The 21,430-nt window shown below is 39.5% G+C and overlaps 1 protein-coding gene across 7 annotated transcripts in view; it reads right to left on the reverse strand.

Annotated features, from left to right (window-relative positions):
• Positions 1-21,430, reverse strand: part of SCAPER (S-phase cyclin A associated protein in the ER) — a 521,436-nt gene that overhangs the window by 68,292 nt on the left and 431,714 nt on the right. For all 7 annotated transcript variants that reach the window (XM_045058993.1, XM_023255046.2, XM_023255044.2 and 4 more), the window contains one exon: positions 19,935-20,167. In XM_045058993.1, the coding sequence (XP_044914928.1) occupies positions 19,935-20,167 (233 nt within the window). The remainder of the gene's footprint in view (positions 1-19,934; positions 20,168-21,430) is intronic.

Below are 21,430 nucleotides of genomic sequence, written 5' to 3' on the forward strand. Positions count from 1 at the left end.
GATGACATGATACTTTACACAGAAAACCCGACAGACTCCACCAAAAGTCTGCTAGAACTGATACACGAATTCAGCAAAGTCGCAGGGTACAAAATCAATGTACAGAAATCGGATGCATTTTTATACACCAATAATGAAGCAACAGAAAGAGAAATAAACTGATCCCATTTACAACTGCACCAAGAACCATAAGATACCTAGGAATAAACCTAACCAAAGATGTAAAAGACCTGTATGCTGAAAACTATAGAAAGCTTATGAAGGAAACTGAAGAAGACACAAAGAAATGGAAAAACATTCCGTGCTCATGGATTGGAAGAATAAATATTGTTAAAATGTCAACACGACCCAATGCAATCTATACATTCAATGCAATCCCAATCAAAATTGCACCGGCATTCTTCTCAAAGCCAGAAAAGCAATCCTAAAATTTGTATGGAACCACAAAAGACCCCAAACAGCCAAAGTAATATTGAAGAAAACCAAAGTGGGAGGCATCACAATCCCAGACTTTAGCCTCTAATACAAAGCTGCAATCAAGACAGTATGGTATTGGCACAAAAACAGACACATAGACCAATAGAATAGAGAACCCAGAATTTGACCCACAAATGTATGGCCAACTCATCTTTGATAAAGCAGGAAAGGGCATCCAATGGAAAAAAGACAGTATCTTTAGCAAATGGTGCTGGGAGAACTGGACAGCAACATGCAGAAGAATGAACCTGGACCACTTTCTTACCCCATCCACAAAAATAAACTCAAAATGGATGAAGGACTGAATGTGAGACAGGAAACCATCAAAACCCTAGAGGAGGAAGCAGGCAACAACCCCTTTGACCTCAGCCGCAGCAATTTCTTGCTCGACACATCTCCAAAGGCAAGGGAATTAAAAGCAAAAATGAACTATTGGGACCTCATCAAGATTGAAAGCTTTTGCACTGCAAAGGAAACAATCAACAAAACTAAAAGGCAACCGACGGAATGGGAAAAGATATTTGCAAATGACATATCTGATAAAGTGCTTTCCCTTAGGGGGAAAGCTCTCAGTTTTTCTCCATTGAGGATGATATCAGCTGTGGGTCTTTCATATGTGGCCTCTATGATCTTGAGGTTTGTTCCATCTATTCCTAATTTCATGAGGGTTTATACCAAAAAAAGGATACTATATTTTGTCAAATGCATTTTCTGCATCTATTGAGAGGTTCACATGGTTCTTATCCTTTTTTTTTTTATTAACGTGATGTATTATATTGATTGATTTGCAGATATTGAACCAGCCCTGCAGACCAGGAATACATCCTGTTGATCATGGTGAAAAATTCTTTTAATGTATTGTTGGATTCGTTTTTCTAGTATCTTGTTGAGAATTTTTGCATCCATGATCATCAGGGAAACCGGTCTGTAGTTTTCTTTTTTAGTGGGGTCTTTGTCTGGTTTTGGAATAAAGGTAATGCTGGGGCTAATAGAATGAATTTGGAAGTTTTCCTTCCATTTCTATATTTTGGAATAGCTTCAAAAGAAGAGGAATTAACTCTTCTTTAAATGTTTGTAGAATTCCTCTGGAAAGCCATCTGGCCTTGGACTCTTGTTTTTCAGGAGATTTTTGACTACTGATTCAGTTTCTTTATTGGTTATGTGTCTGTTCAAATTTTCTGTTCCTTCCTGTTTTAGTTTAGGTAGTTTATATGTTTTTAGGAATTTGTCCATTTCTTCCAGATTGCCCAATTTGTTGGCATATATATAATTGCTCATTAATATTCTTTCATTATTGCTTGTATTTCTGCAGTGTTGGTTGTGATCTCTCCTCTTTCACTTGTGATTTTATTTCGGTCCTTTCCTTTTTCTTTTTGATCAGTCTGGCTAGGGGTTTATCAATTTTGTTAATTCTTTCAAAGAACCAGTTCCTGGTCCTGTTTTTGTTTTTGTTTTTTTTTTGTTTGTTTATTTTCTATTGTGATATCACTAATTTCTGCTCTAATCTTTATTATTTCTTTCTTCTGCTGGTTTTGGGCTTTACTTTTCTTTTTCCAACTCCTTTAGGTATAAGGTTAGGTTGTATATTTGAGACATTTCCTCCTTCTTTAGTAAGGCCTGGATTCCTATATACTTCCCTCTTATGACCACATTTGCTGCATCCCCGAGGTTTTAGACTGTTGTGTTTTCATTTTCATTGGCTTCTGTGTACTTTTTACACTTTTTAATTTCCCTTTAACTTCTTGGATAACCCATTCATTCTTTAGTAGGATGTTCATTAATGTCCAAGTATTCATGGTCTTTCCAAATTTTTTCTTGTGGTTGATTTTGAATTTCATAGTGCCGTGGTCTGAAAATATGCAAAGTATGATCTCGATCTTTTTGTACTTGTTGAGGGCTGATTTGTGACCCACTATGTGATCTATTCTGGAGAATTTTTGGTGTGCACTTGAGAAGAAAGTGTATTCTTCTGCCTTAGGGTGAAATGTTCTGAATATATTTCTTAATTCCATCCGGTCCAGTGTGTTATTCAAAACCATTGTTTCCTTGTTGATTTTCTAGTTAGATGATCTGTCCATTGCTATAAGTGCGGGGTTAAAATCCCCTACTATTATGGTATTATTATCAACGAGTTTCTTTATGTTTTATGTTGATTTATATATTTGGGTGTTTCAGGTTGGGGGCATGAATATTTACAATTGTTAGGCCTTCCTTGTGAATAGATCCCTTAATTATGATATAATGCCCTTCTTCATCTCTTGTTTCAGTCTTCGTTTTAAAATCTAGTTTTTCTGATATAAGTATGGCTACTCTGGCTTTCTTTTGATGTCCATTAGCATGATAGGTAGTTATCCATTCCCTTACTTTAAATCTGCAGGTGTCTTTAGGTCTCAGAAGATGAAGAGAGAGAAAAAAGGGGCAGGAGGTTATGTGAGTAAATTATAGCTGAAAACTTTCCTAATCTGGGAAAGAACACAGACATCCAAATCCATTAAGCACATAGAACTCCCATTCAATTCAACAAAATTGATCATCAAAAAGGCATATTCACAAAATACACAGACAAGGAAGGAATTATAAAAGCCCCAAGGGAAAAAAAATCTCCTTAACCTACAAGGGAAGACAGATCAGGTTCACAGCATATCTGTTCACAGGAACTTGGCAGGTCATAAAGGAGTGTCAGGATATATTCAACATTCTGAATTGGAAAAATATGCAGCCAAGAATTCTTTATCCAGCAAGTCTATCATTCAAAATAGAAGGAGAAATCAAAAGTTTCCCAGACAAACAGAAACTAAAGGAGTTTGTGACCATTAAACCAGCCCTGTAAGAAATTTTAAGGGGGACTCTTTGAGTGGATAAGAAACAAAATAAAACAAAAAAAGATCAAAAGCAACAAAGACTAGAAAGGACCAGAGAATGTCACCAGAAACACCAACTTACAGGCCACACAATGGCACTGATTTCATATCTTTCAATAATCACTCTAAATATAAATGGACCAAATGCTCCAGTCAAAAGACACAGGGCACTGGAATGGATAAAAAAACAAGACCCATCTATATGCTGACACATACATATTTTTATACATAATGTTTATATAAAATCGTATGTGTATGTATATGATTATATGATTGTACATATATATATATATACATACATAATCATACACACACACACACACACACACACACACACACACACAAACATTAATGGGAATGATATACACAAACTAACATAGTGATTTTCTTCCTGAGGAGTAAGGTGAAAGGGATGACGATGGGGAGTTAGCTGTACCTGCAACATTTGGTTTCTTACCAATAAGAAAAAAGATCTAATGCACTATAAAAAAGTGTTATCAGTTACTGAAAAATGTTATCAGTTGGCACATAGGTATTGATAATATTGTTAAGTGTGTGAGACGTTTAATGTGCTGTTGAATTTGGTTTGCTAGTATTTTGTTGAGAATTTTTGCTCCAGAGTTGGGCACATAAATATTTACCACTGTTACATCTTCTTAGTAGACTACCCTTTTATCATTATATAATGACCTTATTTGTCTCTTTTGACTATTTTTAGCTTAAAGTCTATTTTGTTGGATATAAATACAGCTACCCATACTTTCTCTTATTACCATTTCTTTGAAATATCTATTCCATCCCTTTACTCTATGTATGTCCTTAATGCTAAAATGAGTCTCTTATAGGCAGTATATCATTGCATCTTGTTTTGTTAATCCATTCAGCCACTCTGTCTTTTGATTAGAGCATTTAATTCACTTACACTTAAAGTAATTATTAATAAGTAAGGACTTACTATTGCCATTTTGTTTTCTGACTGTTTTGTACTTTCCTTGTTCCTTGCTTCTTGCTCTCTTCCTTTGTGATCTGATAACTTTTTGTTGTGGTATGATTTGACTCCTTTATAATAATCTTCTGTGTATCTACTACAGGTTTTCCTTTGTAAGTTTGATAGCATATAGAAACTATGCTTTTACTTCTCCCCTGCTCACATTTGAGGTTACTGATGTTATAATTTATATTTTTTATAGTGTGCATCAAATGACAACTAATTGTAGTTATGGTTACTTTTAATACATTTGATTAACTTTTATTTTTATTTTATTTTTTAAAAAATTTTTTAACGTTTATTTATTTTTGAAACAGAGAGAGACAGAGCATGAATGGGGGAGGGTCAGAGAGAGAGGGAGGCTCAGAATCTGAAACAGGTTCCAGGCTCTGAGCGGTCAGCACAGAGCCCAATGCGGGGCTTGAACTCACGGACCGGGAGATCATGACCTGAGCGGAAGTCGGATGCTTAACCGACTGAGCCACCCAGGCGCCCCTTGATTAACTTTTAAACTACACTTGTAAGTGAATTATGTGCCAACATTACAATATCAGACATTCAGATTCTGACTATATATTTACAATTACCAGTGACTATTACACATCCACCTTCTTTTGTTACTATCCTCCTTTTATTTCAGCTTGAATAATGCCCTTTAGCATTTCTTATAAGGCAGGTCTAGTGGAGGTGAACTTTAGGTTTTGTTTGGGAAAGTCTTTATTTCTCCTTTATTTCTGAAGGGCAGCATTGTCACAGTTACAGCATTCTTGGTTGACAGTTTTTTCCTTCCATGTTTTTAAACGCTGTGCCTTAATGTTGGGTGGGGCCGCAGGCTGGACTTCACGTGGGCTGCTGGCTGTGCTCTGATATTGGGCAAGGTTGCCAGCTGGGTTCTCTGGTTGGGAGGGACTCCCAGATCTATCTCATAGTTGGGTGGCGCTGTAGGCTATGCTTTGAGATTTACCAGGGTCACTGTTAAGGTTTCCTGGTAATGTGTGGGGCCAGAAGCTATGATCAACAGTTAGGTAGGGCTGTTGGCTTGGCTACCTGCCTGATCAGGGCTGTAGGATGGGCTTTGTGGCTGCATGGGTTCTCTGGCTGGTCAAAACTGGAGGTGATGCTGAGCAGTTGGGCAGGGATTAAAATTGCTTCTCTGTCCTGGTGGGGCTATAGAACAGGCTCTACAGCCAGTACAGCCTGAGACTGAGGAACCAAATCAGGCAGAACTGCCAATTAAGCTCCTTGCCAAGATGGGGGCTATCTAGGTTTAGCTTTATGAATAGGCAGAAATGCTATCTGGGATGTCTGCTCAGGTATCACTGCAAGCTGGAGTGCAGTTCACCAGGATTTGAATGCTTATTGCTGTCAGTCCTACCCCCCCTTCTCCCTTTCAAGTTGATTCTCAATGGTTGAACCCTGCAGATTACCCCTATGATCTTCATGAGGCAAAACCCAAGTGGGCTTCCTGGGAAGTGTCCCACAACACTGGAAGACCTGGACATCCACTTTGGGTTCTCTTTTCACATTGGAGAAACTATAAGCTTACCGAGACCCTCTCAGTGGCCAGCCTGGGGAAGAGGTGATGTGATCAGAGTGTTAGTTTTTCCTTTCACCCTTCTTTTTTTTTAAATTTTTTTTTTCAACGTTTATTTATTTTTGGGACAGAGAGAGACAGAGCATGAACGGGCGAGGGGCAGAGAGAGAGGGAGACACAAAATCGGAAACAGGCTCCAGGCTCTGAGCCATCAGCCCAGAGCCCGACGCGGGGCTCGAACTCACGGACCGCGAGATCGTGACCTGGCTGAAGTCGGACGCTTAACCGACTGCGCCACCCAGGTGCCCCTCCTTTCACCCTTCTAATGCAGTCCTTCTTGGTCTCTGAAGTCCAGGGAGGGTTCTTCAGACTCACCCACCCCCAATTTCTGGGGTTTTCACACTGGTGTCTTTATCTATAGATAGCTGTTAGTTGGCCTTCTATGGTGGGGGGGACTGAAGTTGGCAGGAACCTATGTTGCCATCTGTTCAATGACACAGTCAGTTCCACAGTAAAGAACTAAGATCTTATAAACAGAGACCTACTACAAGGAATCAACACTGCTCCAAATAAGCAGAAGCATCATCTGCAGCATTGTATTTCCATTTCACAGTATATGATGGTAAGTGATATTTTAGTGCATTCTATTCATATCTCAACAAAGTAATGGAGGCTTATAGTCCAAGATCAAGGTACCAACAATGTTGAACTCCTCTGAGGACTCTCTCTTTGGTTTTCAGATGGTGCCCTTCTGCTGCTTCTTCACATGTTCATGTGCCCAATGTTCTTAATATAAGAAGAGCTTTTACAATTAAAGACTCAAAATCACTAGTAGAAAAATGGGCAAAGTAAAAGAACAGGCAACTCACAAAAAAATAGAAATGGCCAATAAACATTTAAAAATGTTCAATGTCACTACTATAAAAATATTTTCACCTCTCAATTTGGCTAAGACTCAAAAGAGTGATGACATATTGTGTAGACTGAGGGTGCAAGAACATATTCATAGTTAATCTTTGTGTAGGTCAATTTGGCAATATGGACAAAAACCCTTACTGCAATTGTTTGACCCAGAAATTCTACTTCTCAACATTTATTTTAAGAAAACAATCAGTTGCAGGGAAAAATGAGTGTACAAAGATGTTCTTCAAAGTGGCATCTGTAGTAAAAAACTAGAATAAACCTACAGAGTAACAATAGGTTACATTAAACAAATCACTACTACATAAACAAACAATTGGAAAGCCAGCAAAAAGTAATTTGCAAATTCCTATTTAGAAAAATAAATACATAAGACAATATACACAAGTATTACAATATTTTTTTTCAACGTTTATTTATTTTTGGGACAGAGAGAGACAGAGCATGAAGGGGGGAGGGGCAGAGAGAGAGGGAGACACAGAATCGGAAACAGGCTCCAGGCTCTGAGCCATCAGCCCAGAGCCTGATGTGGGGCTCGAACTCACGGACCGCGAGATCGTGACCTGGCTGAAGTCGGACGCTTAACCGACTGCGCCACCCAGGCGCCCCTACAATATTTTTTATAAAACCACCACATGTATGTACACCAAAACCAACCCAGTCATTATCTTTGGGTGGAGGAATTAAAGAAAATTTTTGTGTTTTTACAAAAATACCCATTTTTCTTTTCTGATTTAACAAATTGTTTTTCTCATTGAGCACACATTACTTTTATAATTAGGAAAAATAAATTATTTTGAAAAGGAGAAGAGAGAGAGAAACAGAGAGCCAAGCTATCTGCTATCACAAGAGAACCTGAATACTTAAAGACATAACAATAGAACAAAGGTCATAAATCTGAGAGATAGTGACAAGGCAGAATCAGTAAGTACTAAAGATTGTTTTCAAATATGCAAATTACTGTCACATTGGTTTCCATACAACACCCAGTGCTCATCCTAACAGGTGCCCTCCTCAACACCCATCACCCGTTTCCCCACCCTCCCACCCCCCATCAACCCTCAGTTTATTTTCAGTATTTAAGAGTCTCTTATGGTTTGCCTCCTTCCCTCTCTGTAACTTTTCCCCTCCCCCATGGTCTTCTGTTAAGTTTCTCAGGATCCACATAAGAGTGAAAACATATGGTATCTGTCTTTCTCTGCATGACTTATTTCACTTAGCATCACACTCTCCAGTTCCACCCACATTGCTACAAGAGGCCATATTTCATTCTTTCTCATTGCCAAGTAGTATTCCATTGTACATATAAACCACAACTTCTTTATCCATTCATCAGTTGATGGACATTTAGGCTCTTTCCATAATTTGGCTATTGGTGAAAGTGCTGCTATAAACATTGGGGTAAAAGTGCCCCTATGCATCAGCACTCCTGTATCCCTTGGGTAAATTCCTAGCGGTGCTATTGCTGGGTCATAGGGTAGATCTATTTTTAATTTTTTGAGGAAGCTCCACACTGTTTTCCAGAGTGGCTGCACCAGTTCGCATTCTCACCAACAGCGCAAGAGGGTTCCTCGTTTCTCCACATCCTCGCCAGCATCTGTAGTCACTTGAGTTGTTCATTTTAGCCACTCTGACCGGTGTGAGGTGGTACCTCAGTGTGGTTTTGATTTGTATTTCCCTGATGAGGAGTGATGTTGAGCATCTTTTCATGTGTCTGTTGGCCATGTGGATGTCTTCTTTAGAGAAGTGTCTATTCATGTCTTCTGCCCATTTCTTCACTGGATTATTTGTTTTTTGGGTGTGGAGTTTGGTGAGTTCTTTATAGATTTTGGATACTAGCCCTTGGTCTGATAGGTCATTTGCAAATGTATTTTCCCATTCCGTTGGTTGCCTTTTAGTTTCGTTGATGGTTTCCTTTGCAGTACAGAAGATTTTTATCTTCACGAGGTCCCAATAGTTCATTTTTGCTTTTGTTTCCCTGGCCTTCAGAGATGTGTCGAGTAAGGAGTTGCTATGGCTGAGCTCAAAGAGGTTGTTGCCTGTTTTCTCCTCTAGGGTTCTGATGGTTTCTTGTCTCACATTCAGGTCCTTCATCCATTCTTACTTTATTTTTGTGTATGGTATAAGAAAGTGGTCTAGTTTCATTCTTCTGCATGTTGCTGTCTAGTTCTCCCAGCACCATTTGTTAAAGAGACTGTCTTTTTTCCATTGGATATTCTTTCCTGCTTCGTCAAAGATTAGTTGGCCATACTTTTGTGGGTCAAATTCTGGAGAGTCTCTACCCTATTCCATTGGTCTACATGTCTGTTTTGTGGCAATACCATGTTGTCTTAATGATTACAGGTTTGTAGTAGAGGCTAAAGTCTGGGATTGTGATGCCTCCCGCTTTGGTCTTCTTCTTTAATACTACTTTGGCTATTCGGGGTCTTTTGTGGTTCCATACAAATTTTAGGATTGCTTGTTCTAGCTTCGAGAAGAATGCTGGTACAACTTTGATTGGGATTGCATTGGATGTGGAGATAGCTTTGGGGAGTATTGACATTTTAATAATATTTATTCTTCCAATCCATGAGCACGGAATGTTTTTCCATTTCTTTGTGTCTTCTTCAATTTCCTTCATAAGCTTTCTACAGTTTTCAACATACAGATCTTTTACATCTCTGGTTAGGTTTATTCCTAGGTATTTTATGATTCTTGGTGCAATTGTGAATGGGATTAGTCCTTCTGTTGGTTCATTATTAGTGTATAAGAATGCAACTGATTTCTGTACCTTAATTTGTATCCTGCAACTTTGCTGAATTCGTGTATCAATTCTAGCAGACTTTTGGTGGAGTCTATCGGGTTTTCCATGTATAGTATCATGTCATCTGCAAAAAGTGAAAGCTTAACTTCATCTTTGCCAATTTTGATGCCTTCGATTTCCTTTTGTTGTCTGATTGCTGATGCTAGAACTTCCAACGCTGTATTAAACAACAGCGGTGAGAGTGGACATCCCTGTCATGTTCCTGATCTCAGGGGAAATGCTCTCAGTTTTTCTCCATTGAGGATGACATTAGCTGTGGGCTTTTCATATACGGCTTTTAAGATGTTTAAGTGTGTTCCTTCTATCCCAACTTTCTCGAGGGGTTTTATTAAGAAAGGATGCTGTATTTTGTCAAATGCTTTTTCTGCATCGATTGACAGGATCATATGGTTCTTTTCTATTCTTTTACTAATGTGATGTCTCACATTGATTGATTTGTGAATACTGAACCAGCCCTGCAGCCCAGGAATGAATCCCACTTGATCATGGTGAATAATTCTTTTTATATGCTGTTGAATTCGATTTGCTAGTATCTTGTTGAGAATTTTTGCATCCATGTTCATCAGGGATATTGGCCTGTAGTTCTCTTCTTTTGCTGGGTCTCTGTCTGGTTTGGGAATCAAAGTAATGCTGGCTTCATAGAATAAGTCTGGAAGTTTTCCTTCCCTTTCTATTTTTTGGAACAGCTTGAGAAGGATAGGTATTATCTCTGCTTTCAATGTCTGGTAGAATTCCCCAGGGAAGCCATCTGGTCCTGGACTCTTATTTGTTGGGAGATTTTTGATGACTGATTCAATTTTTTCACTGGTTATGGGTCTTTTCAAGTTTTCTCTTTCTTCCTGTTTGAGTTTTGGAAGTGTGTGGGTGCTTAGGAATTTGTCCGTTTCTTCTAGGTTGTCCAGTTTGTCGGCATGTAATTTTTCATAGTATTCCCTGATAATTGCTTGTATTATGAGGGATTGGTTGTAATAATTCCGTTTTCATTCATGATTTTATCTATTTGGGCCTCTCCCTTTTCTTTTTGAGAAGACTGGCTAGAGGTGTTTCAATTTTGTTTATTTTTTCAAAAAACCAACTCTTGGTTTCATTGATCTGCTCTACAGGTTTTTTTAGATTCTATATTGTTTACTTCTGCTCTGATCTTTATTACTTCTCTTCTTCTGCTGGGTTTGGGGTATCTTTGCTGTTCTGCTTCTATTTCCTTTAGGTGTGCTGTTAGATTTTGTATTTGGGATTTTTCTTGTTTCTTGAGATAGGCCTGATTGCAATGTATTTTCCTCTCAGGACTGCCTTTGCTGCATCCCAAAGCGTTTGGATTGTTGTATTTTCATTTTCATTTGTTTCCATATATTTTTTAATTTCTTCTCTAATTGCCTGGTTGACCCACTCATTCTTTTTTTTTTTTTTAATTTTTTTTTCAACGTTTATTTATTTTTGGGACAGAGAGACAGAGCATGAACGGGGGAGGGGCAGAGAGAGAGGGAGACACAGAATCGGAAACAGGCTCCAGGTTCTGAGCCATCAGCCCAGAGCCCGACGCGGGGCTCGAACTCACGGACCGCGAGATCGTGACCTGGCTGAAGTCGGACGCCTAACCGAGTGCGCCACCCAGGCGCCCCATACCCATTCATTCTTTAGTAGGGTGTTCTTTAACCTCCATACTTTTGGAGGTTTTCCAAACTTTTTCCTGTGGTTGATTTCAAGTTTCACAGCATTGTGGTCTGAAAGTGTGTATGGTATGATCTCAATTCTTTTATACTTATGAAGGGCTGTTTTGTGACCCAGTATGTGATCTATCTTGGAGAATGTTCCATGTGCACTCGAGAAGAAAGTATCTTCTGTTGCTTTGGGATGCAGAGTTCTAAATATATCTGTCAAGTGCATCTGATCCGATGTATCATTCAGGGCCGTTGTTTCTTTATTGATCCTGTGTGTAGATGATCTCTCCATTGTTGTACATGGAGAATTAAAGTCCCCTGCAATTACCACATTCTTACCAATAAGGTTGCTCATGTCTGTGATTCTTTTATATAATTGGGGGCTCCCGTATTCGGCACATTGACATTTATAATTGTTAGCTCTTCCTGATGGATAGACTGTGTAATTATCATATAATGCCCTTCTTCGTCTCTTGTTACAGCCTTTAATTTAAAGTCTAGTTTGTCTGATAAAAGTATGGCTACTCCAGCTTTCTTTTGACTTCCAGTTGCATGATACATAGTTCTCCATCCCCTCACTTTCAATCTGAAGGTGTCCTCAGGTCTAAAATGAATCTCTTATAGAGAGCAAATAGATGGGTCTTGTTTTTTCTAATCCATTCTGATACCCTATGTCTTTTCGTTGGAGAATTTAGTCCATTTACATTCAGTGTTATTATTCAAAGATACGGGTTCAGAGTCATTGTGATGTCTGTAGGTTTCGTGCTTGTAGTGATGTCTCTGCTACTTTGTGGTCCTTGCAACATTTTACTCACAGAGTCGCCCTTAGTATCTCTTGTAGGGCTGGTTTAGTGGTGATGAATTCCTTCAGTTTTTGTTTGTTTGGGAAAACCTTTATCTCTCCTTCTGTCCTGAATCACACACTTGCTGGATAAAGGATTCTTGGCTGCATATTTTTTCTGTTCATCACATTGAAGGTTTCCTGCCATTCCTTTCTGGCCTGCCAAGTTTCAATAGGTAGGTTTGGCACTCCCCTATGTGTCTACTTTTGTATGTTAGGGCCCGTTTATCCCTAGCTGCTTTCAGAATTCTCTCTTTATCCTTGTATTTTGCCAGTTTCACTATGATATGTCATGCAGAAGATCGATTCAAGTTATGTCTACAGGGGGTTCTCTGCACCTTTTGGATTTCAATGCTTGCTTCCTTCCCCAGATCAGGGAAGTTCTCAGCTAGGATTTGTTCAAGTACACCTTCAGCCCCTTTCTGTCTCTCGTCTTCTTCTGGAATTCCTATGATACGGATATTGTTCCGTTTGATTGCATCACTTAGTTCTCTAATTCTCCCCTCATACTCCTGGATTTTTTTCTCTCTTTTTCTCAGCTTCCTCTTTTCCCATAACTTTATCTTCGAATTCACCTATTCTCTCCTCTGCCTCTTCAATCTGTAGAATGGCCACCTCCATTTTATTTTGCACCTCATTTATAGCATTTTTAAATTCTTTGTGACTATTTTTTAGTCCCTTGATCTCTGTAGCAATAGATTCTCTGCTGTCCTCTATGCTTTTTGCAAGCGCAGTGATTAATTTTATGAATGTTATTCTTTTTTTTTTTTCAACGTTTATTTATTTTTTTGGGACAGAGAGAGACAGAGCATGAATGGGGGAGGGGCAGAGAGAGAGGGAGACACAGAATCAGAAACAGGCTCCAGGCTCCAAGCCATCAGCCCAGAGCCCGACGCGGGGCTTGAACTCACGGACCGCGAGATCGTTACCTGGCTGATGTCGGACGCTTAACCGACTGCGCCACCCAGGCGCCCTTATGACTGTTATTCTAAATTCTTGTTCCGTTGTATTGCTTAAATCGGCTTTGATCAATTGGTTAGCTGTCGCTACTTCCTGGAGTTTCTTTTGAGGAGAATTCTTCTGTTTCATCACTTTGGGTAGTCCCTGCGGTAGCTCCAAATTGCAGGGCACTTGCCCTGTGCTGCCCGGGGTAATTGTGTTGGTGGGTGGGGCTGCAGTCAGATCCCATGTCTGCCCCAGCCCACCGCTAGGGCCACAGTCAGACTGGTGTGTACCTTTTCTTCCCCCCTCCCAGGGGCAGGACTCACTGTGGGGTGGTGTGGCCCCTGTCTCGGCTGTTTGCACACTGTCAGGCTTGTGCTGCTTCAATGGGATCTGGCCAAGGGCTTATTAGATGGGGTGGATCTGCAAGGTGCATAGGGGTGGAAGGGGTAGGCTTAGCTAGCTTTGTTGGTGGTGGTCCCCTGCGGGAGGGGCCCTGCAGCACCAGGAGGGAGGCAGGTCAGTTGGAGGGATGGACCCACAGAAGCATAGCATTGGGTGTTTGCCTGGTGCAAGCAAGTTTGGTGATGGGAACTGGTTCCCTTTGGAATTTCGGCTGGGGGATGGGAGAGGGAGATGGCGATTGCCAGCACCTTTGTCCCCCCGTTGAGCTGAGCTCTGTCTTCTGGGCTCAACAACTCTCCCTCCTGGCATCCCCTTGCCCTCCCCACTCCACGAGAGCAGAGCTGTTGACTTTTAACATTCCAGATGTTAAGTCCTGCTGGCTGTCAGAACTCATGGAGTCTGCCCCTCTGCTTTTGCAAGCCAGACTTCAGGGGTTCTTCTTTGCCTGGAGGGCTGCCCCTCCACCGCCCCGGCTCCCACCTGCCTGTCTGTATAGCATGCACTGCCTCTCTGCCCTTCCTACCCTCTATCGTGGGCCTCTTGTCTACGCTTGGCTCTGGAGAATCTGTTCTGCTAGGTCTGGTGGTTTTCTGGGTGTTTAGGCAGATGTGGATGGAATCAGCAGGACAAGGTGAGCCCAGCATCCTCCTACCCAGGCATCTTCCCAGGTCTCTCCTCAAGAGCCAGACAGGCAGGCCAGACATCGAGCTCCAAAAGTGGGAAAGAGGTGACTTGGATCTAGATTCCTTTGTGTCTCCACACTCCAAGGTGGTTCAGCTTGCACCGTAGGGAGCCACACCCTCGGTTGAGCCCCAGACATTAAGGTGCTACTTGCTCTTCTCGCCAGGGCACGTCTGTCTCTACTGAGTAAATACTAAAGACTTAATTGGATATTGATTTGGTGAAATAGTCTCTGTGAGGAGTGTTTGACAGTGGTCAGATTGCTGGCTTAAGTAACTGGGATATCAGTGCCACTGAGAAGGACAAATCACACAGGAAAAGGAGCTCCTCTGGGTGAAAAGATTATGTGTTCAGTTTTGAATTTGTGCAGCCTGATGGGCCTATGCTATATTCTGATATGAGGCGAGGGTTTGTTGGCTAGGAAAGTGCTAAAGTACAGTTTTATAACTTCTTCAATAGATGCCTTTCATTTGATAACTTTTGATTCCAAAAGACAGGTATCAGTTAGTGACTTGGAATCATCTATTTGCCTTCTGGTTTCACAGTTTGATTTTCCTGTTTTAAGACATAAATATCTACTTGGATATGATGAAAAGGACTGTGCTTTAGTAAGACTTTAAAGAGCCAAAGAAACCTTGTAAAAGAAGAACACAGCTGGAGGCATTACACTTCCCGATTTCAAACTAATTACAAAGCTATCATAACCAAAACAGTATGGTTTTGGCATAAAAACACACAGAGATCAACAGAACAGAACTGAGAACCCAGAAACAAACCCATGCATGTACAGTCCACAAATTTTTGACAAGGGAGCCAAGAACAGTCAACGGGGAAAGGACAGTGTCTTCAATAAATGGTGCTGGTACAAATAGCCACTTGCAGAAGAATGAAATTGGATTCCTATCTTACACTGTTCACAAAAATGAACTTCAGATGGATTAAACTTAAGTGTAAGACCTCAAACCATAAAACTCTTAGAAGAAAATACAGGGAAAAACTCCTTCACATTGGACTTGGCAAATATTTTTTTGCATATGATAAGAAACAGAAGCAAAAATGAACAAGTGGGACTACCTCAACCTTAGAGGCTTCTGCACAGCACAGGAAACAACAAAGTGAAAAGGCAGCCTATTGAAAGGGAGAAAATATTTGCAGACGGTATACCAGATAAGGGGTTCATATCCAAAATATATAAGGAACTCTTACCATTCAATAGTAAAAACACAAATAATCTGATTAAAAAGTGGGCAAAGGACCCAAATAGACATTTTTGCAAAGAACATACAGATGCCCACCAGGTACAGGAAAAGACACTCAACATCACCAATTATCAGGGAAAGTACAAATCAAAACCACAATGAGATCCACTTCAAACCTGTTAGAACAGCAATTATCAAAAAGACAGGAGATAATTATGGCAAGGATGTCAAGAAAAGTGAACCCTCGTACACTTTTGGTGGGAATGTAAATTTGTATAGCCACTGTGGAAAATAGGGACATTCCTCAAAAAATTAAAAACACAACTACCATACAATCCATCAAATCTACTTCTGTGTATACATATGAGGGAAATGAGTCACTATCTCAAAGAGATACCTGTACTCCCATGTTCATTGCAGCACTATTCACAATAGCCAACACATGGAAACAACTCTAAGTGACTATAATGGATGAATGAATAAAGCAAATGGGTGATGTGTGTGTGTGTGTGTGTGTGTGTGTGTGTATAATAGAATATTATTCATCCAAAAAAAGAAGGAAATCCTTCCATTTGCAACAACACTGATGGACCCTGAAGACATTATGCTGAGTAAAATAAGTCAGACAGTAAGATATATACTGTATGATCTCACTTACATATAAGTAGAATCTAAAAGTGCCAGACTTCTAGAAATAGAGAGTAGAATGGTGGTTACTAAGGCCTAGGGGCTAGGGAAAATTAGATGTTATTAAAGGGTACAAACTTTATAATATGACTAAGTTCTGGGGATTAATGTACAGCACGGTGACTATAGTTAACAATACTGTATTACATACTTGGAAGTTGCTAAGAGAGTAGCATTTATTTATTTATTTATTTATTTATTTATTTATTATTTACTTTTATTTATTTTTTAAATTTACATCCAAGTTAGTTAGCATATAGTGCAATAAATAATGATTTAAGGAGTAGATGAGTAGCTCATCCCCCCTCCCACAACCCCTCCATTAATCCTCTGTTTGTTCTCCATATTTAAGAGTCTCTTATGTTTTTGTCCCCCTCCCTGTTTTTATATTATTTTTGCTTCCCTTCCCTTATGTTCATCTGTTTTGTATCTTAAAGTTCTCATATGAGTGAAGACATATGATTTTTGTCTTTCTCTAACTTCACTTAGCATATTACCTTCTAGTTCTAGTTCCACCCACGTAGCTGCAAATGGCAAGATTTCATTCTTTTTGATTGCCAAATAATACTCCATTGTATATATATATATATATACCACATCTTCTTTATCCATTCATCCATCAATGGAAATTTTGGCTCTTTCCATACTTTGGCTATTGTTGATAGTGCTGCTATAAACATGGGGATGCATGTGTCCCTTCAAAACAGCATACCTGTATCCCTTGGATATATACCTAGTAGTGCAATTGCTGGGTCATAGGATAGTTCTATTTTTAGTTTTTTGAGGAACCTCCATACTGTTTTCCAGAGTGGCTGCACCAGTTTGCATTCCCACCAACAATGCAAAAGAGATCCTCTTTCTCCACGTCCTCACCAACATCTGTTGTTGCTGAGTTGTTAATGTTAGCCATTCTGACAGGTGTGAGGTGGTATCTCATTGTGGTTTTGATTTGTATTTCCCTGATGGTGAGTGATGTTGAGCATTTTTTCATGTGTTGGTTGGCCATCTGGATGTCTTCCTTGGAGAAGTGTCTATTCATGTCTTTTGCCCATTTCTTCACTGGATTATTTGTTTTTTGGGTGTTGAGTTTGATAAGCTCTTTATAGATTTTGGATACTAACCCTTTATCTGATATGTCATTTGCAAGTATCTTCTCCCATTCTGTCGGTTGCCTTTTAGTTTTGCGGATTGTTTCCTTTGCTGCGCAGAAGCCTTTTATTTTGATGAGGTCCCCGTAGTTCATTTTTGCTTTTGTTTCCCTTGCCTCTGGAGACGTGTTGAGTAAGAAATTTCTGCAGGCAAGATCAAAGAGGTTTTTGCGTGCTTTCTCCTCGAGGATTCTGATGGCTTCCTGTCTTACATTGAGGTCTTTCATCCATTTTGAGTTTATTTTTGTGTATGGTGTAAGAAAGTGGTCCAGGTTCATTCTTCTGCATGTTGCTGTCCAGTCTTCCCAGCACCACTTGCTGAAGAGACTGTCTTGATTCCATTGGATATTCTTTCCTGCTTTGTCAAAGATTAGTTGGCCATTATGTTTGTGGGTCCATTTCTGGGTTATCTATTCTGTTCCATCGATCTGAGTGGCTGTTCTTGTGCCATTTGTTTGTTTTTTGTTTCCTAGGACCTTGTATGGTATCTAGCACAAAGTGCTACAGGTGACCATAGTATGAACTGATATATATTTGAGAATCTCTTAGATCTAGACACTTGACTGAACCATGTAAAATAATGAGAATAAATACTGTTATTACCATCTCTGTTATATATCCTCTGGCCTCTTTTATATCACACGAGAAGAAAGGGACATATGTCAGGGTAGTGTGCTCGGCTCCAGCTCTACTTCTGGAGTATAGGCTAGAGAAGAGCACCAAAGACTGTTGGAACTTTCTGTCCAGTTTTACAACTCTACAGATATAAGCTGACAAAAAAACTCCCAAGTAATGGCAGGGAGTGGAGTGAGATTTCTTGTTAGTTTATATCTGAGAAGGTGAGAGAGCAAGCATGGAAATAATTAGACATGTTCTGTTTGCTTCTGATCCAAAATATAGTTTGTGGTTCTACACAAAGTCATCATCAATCAACTAACAATGCATTATTTATAAGAAAACAACCTTCAGCAGAAGTGGTTCAAGTCAGAGAAACAGTGGCAGAGTTTTGTTCTGAAAGGCTGTAATTATCAATCAGTCTTTTTAAGTTACCTGAGTTATTTGGTTTGGGAGATTACCACTGTTATTTCTTCCCTAATACCTTCCTCCTTTATAGAGGATCTGGTAACTATAATAATATATAATAATATATGTGAAAATGTATGTCCTTTCTCCCGGAAAGCCCATTAGAATTACACTGAAGCGCTTGGGGGCAAGGCTGTGGCTATGTTGCCTGGATGAGAATGCAGGGTTGCTGCATCACACAGTAGCCCAAGGGAGAATGTAGGGACAGAATAGCATTTATCAACCGAGGAGCTAGGTTCTACAGTGACCAAAGGAGATGGGGAAATTGAATGGGATAAAGCAAATGAGAGAAAGTCCAGGGAGGTTAAAAGTCAAGTGCTGTAGGGGCGCCTGGGTATCTCAGTCAGTTAAGCATCCAACTTCAGCTCAGGTCATGATCTCAAGGTTCGTGAGTTCGCGCCCCATGTTGGGCTCTATGCTAACAGCTCAGAGCCTGGAGTCTGCTTCGGATTCTGTGTCTCCCTCTCTCTCTGCCCCATCCACGATCCTGCTTTGTCTCTCTCTCACTCTCTCAAAAATAAATAAACATTAAAAAAAGTTTAAAAAACCTGTTGGGATGAGCACTGGGTGTTGTATAGAAACCACTTTGACAATAAATTATATTTAATATAAAAAATTAAAAGAAAAGTTAAGTGCTATAAGATAAATCGTTGTAGACCCAAAGGACCTAGTACTTTCTAGCAATAAATATGCTTGGGGAGAGAGGGCAGGCAGATGGAAGGGATATGTGAACAAAATAATCAAGGGTAAGAAAGATACTGAATGAAACAACTGTTCCCAAGAAAGCACTACAAGAAACCAGCAGAAATATAAGAACTGCTTTGAGACAAATGAAGAAGAAGGCATTCTCTTTTCTATTAACCTACCATAAGCTTCAGAGCAACAAATTTCATGGATTTTTCAAACTGGAGATCAGTGCTGATCACAGAAAAGCTGCAGATAGGTGGGGCAGGTAAATGATTAACACCAAATGGAACCCTATTGGGAAATTAAATGTCCTACTTGATTCAAGATGCATGAGGAAAAAAGAGTTCAGATGTCAAAACAGGAGTAAATTTCCCTGGAGAAAAGGTGACCTCAGCAGGGTTGACCTTGAACAGGTGTCAGAAATTGCTACATTTGTGTAGTGCAAAGCACACAGGTTTTGGTAGTCCGGCAAGACCTGAGTTCCAATCTCAAATCTCCTACTTACTTGTAAATCTATCTATTAAATAAACTTAGGCAAAGCACTTAACCTCCCTGAGCATTTTCACCACCTACAAAGTCTAAATTAGAAATCCTACACTTCAAGGGCTGCAAAGCCTCTACTACATTATAATACCTTACACATAATGAGTGCTCCATAAATGGTAGCTATTACTGTTTTAAGTCCAAATCAAATTTAAAACAAGAGATGACCTGAAATAGGAGAATTCTCAGAAATTCTTGATTTGGGAATAGTTGACAGCAAGAAAGTTATAAAAGCTTGGACACTACATATTCTAATATCAAATATCTAAATATCAATAATGACAGATGAGCTCTAACTGTATTGCTTTTCATTAACAGGATTTTTCTTCTCTGTGGTACAAAATGTAGTGTATTTATTGCCAAGAATTTATGGACGGTATCATGAGAACATGCCATCATATGGCCCTTGAGATTTAAATTATTTTAATATAACTTTTTTTTAAAGAAGAAAGTTTGAAGAAGTCTAGCAATTTTACCTGATGAGGTCCTGAACTCGACTGTTAAAAGTATCACCTTGTGAGGGTTTGTTTTTCATTTCCTGTGTCGATATTTTTGGTGTATCTGGCTGGCTGTTTCCATCTGGTCGATTGGCAATCAGGCAGCTAAAAACCACAGCACTGACTTTGAGAAGTCCAGTTGTCAAACCTTCAAAAAGTTGCTTATTTGTATTTCTTCCCAAAATAGCATTATTTTCATCTGGAACATAAACCTAGATGGAAAAAAAATACAGTAATTATATTTCAGGAAAACCACCAGAAGTGGACAGAGATAATGTGGAACATTTCTGGAATCATAAATAATTTTGAAATTGTAGAAGTGGCTAGCTAAATATTAGAGTGTTGGTTCTGAAGTTAGATTGCTGAGTTCAAGTCTCAGCTTTATCCTTGCTAGTTGAGCGACCTTGGGCATGTTGCTACTTCAAAGCTTCAATATATTCTCATTTATAAAAGAGGGACAACAACAGTGCCTATATCATAAGATTCTAGTGAGGATTAAATGAGTTAATCCACATAAAATGCTTAGCTCATGCCAAGGCATACCGTAAGTGCTCAAGAAATAGTATTTATTCAATTGAATACATTATATTAACAATTTATATGAGCCCAGAAAATGAACCAATTGGTAAACTGACAACATTGTTTTCTTGTTAAAGTGAATTCTAAAAATATCTAATCTGAATTCCTCTATTAAAATCAAATTCGTATTTCTTATTACAGAATGGTAAAACAGTTTTTGCCTAATACCTAGTGTCATATTCAGCTATTCTTGTGTATAGTTTACAAGAAGTAACATGGTTAAAAGTTGGGACTAGGAGTCAGAACCTGGGCTTAGTTTCTGACTCTACAGTTACATGGTCTTAGACAAATTCCTTAACCTTTCTGTGTCTCTATTTCCTCAATTGTGAAATGAGGATAATCATAATCATAGCAGTAAATCAACACGTGTAAATTCTTAGAACAATGGCTGGCACATAGGTAAGCCCCACAGAAGTGTTATCTGTTACTACATTTCTACTCTTACTATGATTCCTACTATTACCATGAGTAAATACTACTGTATATGAATAACAGTTCTCACAGAGAAGGATGACTTAAGAAGTACAATGGCTAGGGGTGCCTGGGTAGCTCAGTTTGTTAAGTGTAAGCTCAGATCATGATCTCATGGTTCGTGAGATTGAGCCCCATGTTGGGCTCTGCACTAACAGTGTAGAGCCTGCTTGTGATTCTCTTTCTCTGCCTCTTCCCTGCTCTTTCTCTCTCTCAAAATAAATAAGTAAATAAACATTAAAAAAAAGTACAATGGCTGGATATATAATTACCAGGCTGGGAGCTCTGTGCCCTTGGTCTGTAAGGGCTCACTCTTCCCAGGGAGAGGAGGGGTTGACTCCTAAAAGCCTTACTACCAAGAAAGGGGCAGAGACAATAAGCTAAGGGTGGGAAGAAGAGGTCTGGATGGAATCAGATGGTACTGT

Source organism: Felis catus, chromosome B3 (assembly GCF_018350175.1).
Source record: "Felis catus isolate Fca126 chromosome B3, F.catus_Fca126_mat1.0, whole genome shotgun sequence".
NCBI classification, from domain to species: domain Eukaryota; kingdom Metazoa; phylum Chordata; class Mammalia; order Carnivora; family Felidae; genus Felis; species Felis catus.